Source organism: Aquarana catesbeiana, linkage group LG03 (assembly GCF_042186555.1).
Source record: "Aquarana catesbeiana isolate 2022-GZ linkage group LG03, ASM4218655v1, whole genome shotgun sequence".
Classification (NCBI taxonomy): Eukaryota; Metazoa; Chordata; class Amphibia; order Anura; family Ranidae; genus Aquarana; species Aquarana catesbeiana.
In genome coordinates this window covers 683,268,329-683,277,609 of record NC_133326.1, presented here as the reverse complement: position 1 = coordinate 683,277,609, position 9,281 = coordinate 683,268,329, and the positions used below count along the sequence as shown (strand labels likewise).

Sequence of the window (9,281 nt, the reverse complement as noted above, 5' to 3'; positions counted from 1 at the left end):
ATTAAACTATTAGCTATGGCACAAAGCCTAAACATATACATGTTGCAAGTCAAATTCAGTACTGGGAAAGACTTGTCCAGTGGGCAGGGAAGGATGCAGAACTGCAGCTCCCTCCCTTGCAAATCCCTGGCATAGAGTGGGTGTACCGTCCTGCTCCCATTCTCTGCCACCTTGCTCTGGCTGCCCAAGTTTGGCATGGCGTGTGCACTGCATATAGTGGCCAGTTGCTTGCTTTCTAGCAGCTACAAGGTAGTTGCATGTGCATGGGGTGTTTTTCTTGTCAGATGTGGGAGGATGGTGTGGAGAATGGGCACGTTGGAGCATGGTGCGACAGCAGTAGCTGTCATGGCAGACATGAAGCTGCGACCCACTGGTTGCCAGCCACTGATCTGTAGCGTGCAGTGAGGGTGTGCCCCAAAGAAAGTCTGTCCTCCTCCTGCAGGGTGATACAGACAGAAGGGGGCTATGAGTCTGTCCTCCTTCTGCAGGGTGATACAGACAGAAGGGAGCTATGAGTCTGTCCTCCTTCTGCAGGGTGATACAGACAGAAGGGAGCTATGAGTCTGTCCTCCTCCTGCAGGGTGATACAGACAGAAGGGAGCTATGAGTCTGTCCTCCTCCTGCAGGGTGATACAGAAAGAAGGGATCTATGAGTCTGTCCTCCTCCTGCAGGGTGATACAGACAGAAGGGAGCTATGAGTCTGTCCTCCTCCTGCAGGGTGATACAGACAGAAAGGGGTTATGAGTCTGTCCTCCTCCTGCAGGGTGATGCAGACAGAAGGGGTCTATGAGTCTGTCCTCCTCCTGCAGGGTGATACAGACAGAAGGGGGCTATGAGTCTGTCCTCCTCCTGCAGGATGATACAGACGGAAGGAGCTATGAGTCTGTCCTCCTCCTGCAGGGTGATACAGACAGAAGGGAGCTATTCACGTTGTAAAGCGCTGCGCAAACTGTTGGCGCTATATAAAACGTGTATAATAATAATAATAATGAGGCTGTTCTCCTCCTGCAGGGTGATACAGATAGAAGGGGGCTAGGAGTCTGTCCTCCTCCTGCAGGGTGACACCAATGGAAGAGGATTATGAATATGTCCCTCCTCCTGCAGGGTGACATCGACAGAAGAGAACTATTAATCTGTCCCACCTCCTGTAGGGTGACACTGGTCTCCACCCTGTAAGCATCATGTGTGCGGTCGCAGAACCCCTGCGGTGCTCATATATTGTACTCGCCTCTCTCTCAATTGCCTCCAGGGCATATCAGCCGGATTTAAATAAACAGCTTTAATTAAGTCTAATTAAAAAGATCGAATCTGCACTTTAACTGGCGGAACGCATTAAATCAGCAAGATGCCGAGGGTGGCGGGAGGACGGGGCGGAGGGGCCGAGCCATCCTAGAGCTTCCAGACGTAATATGTTGTCTCATTTCTCCTCTCTCATCCCCGCTGTCTCCCTTCTGTCCAAATTGCTGAGTTTATTAAAGGAGATCTTTCATAGTGACAGCTCAGTGACTCCCAGTACAGTGCTGTAGAAAACCGCTGTGCCACCATCACCCCACTTATTTCCACCCCATATTTATCCGCAGTGTCTATTAACCCTCCCCTGCCCGCACTTCACTGCAGTACAGTATTTTTCCTGTTGTCCAGCTGAAGGACCCTTGTGTGCAATAAACAGACGTGTTCTGCGCTTCTATGAGTTGCTTTTTTTTTAACTGCCATTCTACGACAACTGGAAGACTTGAAGAAAGCAAGGATTACGTGCCATCTGATCTATGTTCAACCACCATCATGGACTACTGCATTACCTTGACTATTTTGGTGTGGAAATTTTCAGGCTATTATGGAAGTGTCATGTTTAAGGCCTGCTCTTGTGTTAAGGAAACAAAGACTTGGTCCTGGGGGGGGGTTACAAGAATTTATGGTAGTGGTTTCTTCACCCTTTTTACATGACTCCAGCCACAATACTTTGGAAATCTCCAGATTTGGCCTGGCTTGACTCTGGCTATTCATTTTGAATTTTGAATACTGGGGCTCTAGGCTGTCAGGAGTTCCCCCAGTTCAGCTTACAACTGGTGACATAGACTTAGTCTTGGCGGGTGGGAACCAGAATTTATGGTAGTGGTGACTTAACCCTTTTTACATACATTTTTCAATGACTCCAACAACAACACTTTGGAACTCTTCAGATTTGACCCGGCTTGGCTCTGGCTATTCATTTTGAATACTGGGACTCGGGCTGCCACGAGTTTCCTCCAGTTCAGCCTACAACTGACTGACATAGACTTGGGTGGGAACCAGAATTTATGGTAGTGGTGATTTCACCCTTTTTACATAATGTATTTCTAATGTTTGCAGTCACCATAGCTTGGCACTCTCCAGATTTGGCCCAGCTTGACTCCAACTATTTATTTTGAATACTGGGGCTCTGAGCTGCCAGGAGTTTTCACCAGCTTGGCTGCTAGCTAGCTGACATAGACTTGGTCTTTGGGGGTTGTTACAAAAATGTATGGTACTGTTGACTTAACCCTTTTTACATACATTTTTCAATGACTCCAGCCACCATAGTTTGGAACTCTCCCGATTTGTCCTGGCTTGGCTCCAGCTATTCATTTTGAATACCTGAGCTCTGGGCTACCAGAAGTTTCCTTCAGTTCAGCTGACAACTGGCTGACATAGACTTAGGGGGGGGGGAACCAGAAATTATGGTAGTGGTGACGTCACCATTTTTACATAATTTTTTTCTAATATTTGCAATCATCATAGTTTGGAACTCTCCAGATTTGGCTCAGCTTGACTCCGGCTATTCATGTTGAATACTGGGGCTCTGGGCTGCAAGGAGTTTCCACCAGCTCGGCTGCTAGTTAGCTGACATAGACTTGGTCTTGGGGAGTGGAACAAGAATTTATGGTAGCGCTGACTTAACCCATTTTACATACATTTTTCAATGACTCCAGTCACCATAGCTTGGAACTCTCCAGATTTAGCCCAGCTGGACTCAGGCTATGCCAATTGATTACTGGGTTTCTGGGCTGCCGGAGGTTTCTTTCAGCTTAGCTGCCAGTTGGCTGACTACAGTGGGGATATTAGTGTCACTATTCCAGTCACCAAGAATAGGTGAGAGGCGGAAAGAGACACAGGCTGTGCTCACTCCTCCTTCAGTACCTCCTTTTGTCCGCTAAATGTATTTGTGTGGCTAGAGCCAGGGGATTCCTATATGAAGCTAGATGCTGGTAGGTAGAGGTGGTGGGGGGTAGCAGAAGCAGACTGCGCTCATGTAATCCTTGGATAATTTTGCCTATGCAGTGTCATAGCTGCCTGCTTGTAACTCTTGTAATGTAACAGTTGCCTTTTTGATGCCCACATATTATATGATTACCTGTTAATGCTTATGTATTGAAATTCTATCCTGTTTTTTGCTTGAATATTGTATCAATTACCCATTTGTTGCCATATAATCTGACAGTTGCCCATTTGCTGCCCTTATATTTTTACAGTTGCTGTTTGTTGCCTATGTATTGTAACAGTTACTCTTTTTTTGCCTATATATATATATATATATATATATATATATATATATATATATATATATATATATGTGTGTGTGTATATATATATATATATATATATATATATATATATATATATATATATATATATATATATAAAAATATAAACAATCACCCATTTGTTGCCCATCTATTGTAATATTTCCTCATTTGCTGCTCATATATTGTAATGACTGCACATTTTTTGCCCATGAGTTGTAACCGTTGCCCAATTGCTGTCTGTGTATTGTAATGACTGCCCGTTTATTTCCCATGTGATGTAACAGTTGCGCATTTGTTGCCCACATAATGTATCAGTTGCTCGTTATCTGCCTGTGCATATATTAAGAATCTCCCATTTGTTGCCCATGCATTGTGACAGTTTCCCATTTGCTGCCTGTGTATTGTAATGACTGCACGTTTGTTGCCCATGTTTTGTAACAGTTGCCCTTTGGGTGCATGTATATTATACCCATTTGTTACCCATATGTAAAAAACTTGTAGCGCCGCTCAAAGCACTACAAGGCCTCCCTCTGCAGTGCGCAGCACAAAATGGGTGCTGGCGTACAAACAAGCTCAAAAAGGCTAGCAGAAGCAAATCAGAAGACAGAAGGTGGAAACGCCGCACACCGGAGCTCAGCCACTATATAAAGAGGTAAACATACAGCTTAAACATAAGGTCCTCCTGACTCCTCTGACATGTTTCACCCCACCCATGCGGCTTAATCATAGAGATCTCTGTGATTAGTTGTCCATGTATTGTAACAGTTACCCATTTGCTGCCTGTGTGCCATAATGAATGCCTGTTTGTTTCCTATGTGTTGTAATCGTTGCCCCTTTGCTGCTCATGTAATGTGACTTCCTGTTTGTTGTCCATCTATTGTAACAGTTGCCCCTTTGCTGTCTGTATATTTTACCTATTGCCCATTTATTGTAAAAGTTGCCCCTTTGCTATCCATGTATTGTAATGACTACCTGTTTGTTGCCCACATACTGAAACAGTTGGCCATTCACTGCTTAGGGTATTGTAACTATTGCTTGCCTGTGGTCTATGTACTATAACAGTTGCCCATTTGTTGCCTTTGTATTGTAATGATTGCCCGTTTGTTGCCTTTGTATTGTAATGATTGCCGTTTGTTGCCTTTGTATTGTAATGATTGCCCGTTTGTTGCCCATGTATTGTAACAGTTGCCCACAGTTTAGTGGTATGGAGCCCCATGTGTGACCAAGATAGTCCTGTTTGTCAAGTGGACTACATTACAATCATTTTCAGAGGACTGAAAAGATTAATACCAGAAAATGGTCACAGGAAATTTTATTGATGTTTAAAGCGAATGAGGCCTCCAAATTCCATCCACAGAGCCCCAAGATATTTCTGACATACCAGAGATATTGGTAAAAGTTTATATTTGAACTGCTTAGCCCTACCAAAGTGACAGATTTGCTGCCAAACGTTCATGTCTAGAAAGCAGGGCCTCATTTTAATGTAACACTAAGTACCTGCAAAATGTTTTATTATTAAAGAATCATCATAATGTGAAACTAAACTTTTATTTTATTTTTATTTTGTTTTTAATGTTTACAGGTTTCCAAAGTGATCTTCTGGATCATTTTTTTATTACTTACTTTTATTACTTTATTACATAAAATATGTATTTTGCAAATAAGCATTAAATATCAGGTGGTTTGGTGACATTAGGTTTGCAAAGGCCACCACTGCCTCCTTGCTTGTTGACTGCCTCTGACTAATTGAAAATCTCTACAGGTACCTGTCTACTAGTACACAGGATGGGTCCCTCTTGTGTGTTGTTCAGCTGTGATTTCTGAATGATTGGATATCAAATTACACAGGCTATTCACAGCACATTAGTAAAGTGTAAAAGTCAAAACCTACCTCTAGGGCGCTGCAAGACCAAATTAAATATAAAGATTTATAGGCAACAATTAGTATTTCCTTAACTTAACAAAGTACAGGTAAATACTTTAACCACTTGCCAACCAGCCGCCGTCATTGTACTGCGGCAGGTCGGATCGTTCCCGCAAATCGCGGTCATTGTATGTCGACTCGGAAACTCTATATTGTGGGCCCGCGCCCACTGGCCAGCAGGGGGAGCCAATCAGCGGGTGGGGTGGACTCCATGTCCGCCGGCCACCCACGATCATTCCCCGCAGTGACAGAATGGTGATCTGCCGGTGTAAACAAAGCAGATCTCTGTTCTGACAGGGGAGATCACACAGATCCTGTCTTTCTGCTATTCAGTAAGATGGATCTGTATGTTTCCCCAGGCAGCCCATCCCCCATACAGTTAGAAAACACCTGCAGGGAACACATTTAACCCCTTGATCGCCCCGATGTTAACCCCTTCCCTGTCAGTGTCATTAGTACAATATCAGTGCATATTTTTTAACACCGTTTACTGTAATAATGTCACTGGTTTCCAAGAAGGTGTAAAAAATGTCAGTTAGGTGTCCGATCTCTCTGCCGCAATGTCGCAGTCCCTCTAAAAAATCGCAGATCACCGCCATTTCTAGTAAAAAAAAAAAAAAATTTCCATAAATCTATTCCCTATTTTGTAGACGCTATAACTTTTGCGCAAACCAATCAATGTACACTTATTGCGATTTTTTTTTAACCAAAAATATGTAGAAGAATATTTATCGGCCTAAACTGGTTTAGAAATTTGTTTTTTATATATTTTGTTTGGGATATTATTAATATATATTATATTATTATTATAGCAAAAAGTAAAAAATATTGCTCTTTTTTTCAAAATTGTCGCTCTTTTTTTGTTTATAAAAAACGCAGAGGTGATCAAATACCACTAAAAGAAAGCTCTATTTGTAGGGGGGAAAAAAGGACATTAATTTTGTTTGACTACAACATCGCACGACCGCGCAATTGTCAGTTAAAGCGACGCAGTGCCGAATTGCAAACAATGGCCTGGTCATTAAGGGGGTACATCCTTCCGGTCCTTCAGTGGTTTAACAACTTCCTGGACTAGCAACATCAAAAGTCACTATACATCCTATTTTACATACCTGCAAAATTAGGGGAGTCCGGGTTTGGTGAAGATGGAGAAAGACTTGAATCTTTATCTCTAAGAGAAGGCCTCCGTGGGTGAGTCCCTCCACCTGGACCTGCGAGGGGGGAGGAGTTTATAGAGACGGGTTAGCAGCAGCTGCAAAGGAGATATAGGCACTTATTTGAGAAGACAAAAATATAGGAATTTCTGGGCCTTAAAGTGTTACTAAACCCAGGACCCTGCATTCACTATAACTGGTCTCCCACTGTACACAGAACATGGAAATGCAATTAGTAAATATAAACTGCTAAATACCTTTTTTTTTCATCAGCAGTATATAGCAGTCTTGTGACTCTTAACAGTGTCTGGTTAAAGCTTGTAGGAGGAGCTTTCATTCTCCTCTGACTGTCCTATGAGGCTGCAAGACCCCTGACCCTCTGTCTGGCCCTGTGCCTATCACATCTACTCTCCCCCCAAAAAAAGGAAAAAAAAACTCTCTAGCAATACAAACCAAACTGAGCATGTGCAGAATGTTTCCAAGTCTCTGTACTATCAGGAGATGCATTGGGGACTGTGAAAGAAGGGGGAGATCAGAGAAGACAGCCTTTTTACACAATGCAGAGGATTGACCCCTTAGGTTCCACAGTGAGTATAACAAGCATGCTTTACTGCATATACAGACGGATTTTACTGTTGTGGGTTTAGTAACACTGTATAAAAGACACAAATGAACACAGCTCTGTAATGGTTTATACATCCTTCAATATATTTTTAAATGCAAGCAGTGTGTCTGAATGTGACCTTGCCACAGCTACTCATGTAAAGCAGAGCTGAGAGTCTGAGATTATGAAGCAGAGCAAGCAGCCTATCAGTGTGTGTGTGTGCTTACAAGAAGCATGCGGATAGGAGGAGAAAGCAGAGTGACGGAGATGTGGTTGATTTTCCATTTACTGTCCATTTACAGGCTGGGGATCGGCACATGGCTAGCTGGGCTCAGAGGAAGTGGGTTGAATGATGCTGCCCATTATTCAACCCAGAGGGCTGAGGACATCTAGTGGCAGAAAGAAGTACTGCAAGCACAGAATTGCAAAGCAGGGGGAGTATTGCAGTAGTTCTGCTTTAAGGCTGGCTTCACAACTATGAGCGAACCCATGCAGCAGGGCAGCAGCTTGGACACAAAACCCAGAAGATAGAGGTTTAACGGTTAAACATACACTATACATTAGTTTTTGTGGAGTCTTTGGATTAAGGCCCCTTTCACACTGGGGCGGTAGGGGGCGTCGGTGGTAAAACAGCGCTATTTTTAGCGCTGTTTTACCGCGGTATTCGGCCGCTAGGGGTGCGGTTTTAACCCCCCGCTGGCGGCCGAAAAAGGGTTAAAACCCCTCGTATAGCGCGGCTATAGCCGCAGTATTACCGCGGTATAGCCGCGCTGTCCCATTGATTTCAATGGGCAGGAGCGGTGAATACACCGCTCCTTCACCGCTCCAAAGATGCGGCTGACAGGAGATTTTTTCTTCTCCTGCCAGCGCACCACTTCAGTGTGAAAGCCCTCGGGCTTTCACACTGAACAAACAGCGGAGGCTGTTTAGGGGCGGTTTGCAGGCGCTATTTTTAGCGCAATAACACCTGCAAACCGCCCCAGTGTAAAAGGGGCCAAAGGCTCTGAATTAAGAGTTAAATCAAGGATAAAGGTCAGGTTTAGGAGTTAAATTAGGCTGGGTTCACATATGTGCAGCCACGGGTCCATGCCTGGGGCCCGGGGCGTGTCTGCTCACTGGTTCAGGTGTGATTCAGGTCTGAATTTTTGCCTGAATTCGCACCTGAACCGGACCCAAACTCGCACAGGACTCTTTTGCAATCTGCTCCTTGGCCACCCTGGACCTGTGTGAACCTTCTCCATTGAGAGCCGGTCACACTCGCCTGTCATGCTAATTGGATGCGGGGAAACCTGCATCCAATTCGCATTTAATGTGAACCCAGCTTAAGAGTTGGATGAGTTTTGGAGCCCAGCTCATATTTAAGGTTTAGGTTTAATGGTATCTTTAGATTGATATTAATTTTTATGCTTTTGGCCAAGGTTAAAGGTCAGGTTGAATGGTTAGATTAGACGATAGAGTTTGGCTTTTTGGTCCACCTCCTTCTAAGGTTAAGGTTTAGCGGTTTCTTTGAAGGGTTGGGTTTAAGAGTTAGGTAAAGTTTAAAGATCAGGTTTGTGGGTTAGGTTAGGCTTAAGGATTAAGTTTTAGGGTACAACTCATATTAAGGGTAAGATTTATCGGTACCTTTAAGGATCAGGTTTAAGACTTGGTCAAGTTTAAAGCATAAGATTTGAGAGTTAGGTTTTTGGGATCCAACTTAGATTAAGGGATAGTCTTAAAAATATCAAAGATCAAAGTTACATGAGGTGAGATTTGGAGGTTAGTTTTGACTTCTTGGTTAAGTTTTTGAAGTCCATCTCATGAGTTGGGTTTAGGAATTAGGTTACAGTTGAAGGTCCGGTTTAGGGGTTAGGTTAAAACTTATGGCTAGGTTATTGGCTACAACCTAAGTGTTGGAGTTAAGGGTAGCTCTAGATTTAGAGTGAGGTTTAAGGGTTGGGTCAAAGCTAAAGGCCAGGTAGAAGTTAGGTTAGCCATAGGGCTATGGTTTGAGGGTCCAACTCATTTTAAGAGCTTAGGGTGAGGGTAAAGGTTGTGCTTAGGTGCATTTGACGTT

At 43.6% G+C, this 9,281-nt stretch overlaps 1 protein-coding gene across 1 annotated transcript in view; it reads right to left on the bottom strand.

Moving 5' to 3' along the window:
* Positions 1–9,281, bottom strand: part of EFNB3 (ephrin B3) — a 149,087-nt gene that overhangs the window by 15,407 nt on the left and 124,399 nt on the right. The window contains exon 4 of the mRNA XM_073622979.1: positions 6,580–6,678. Within this exon, the coding sequence (XP_073479080.1) occupies positions 6,580–6,678 (99 nt within the window). The remainder of the gene's footprint in view (positions 1–6,579; positions 6,679–9,281) is intronic.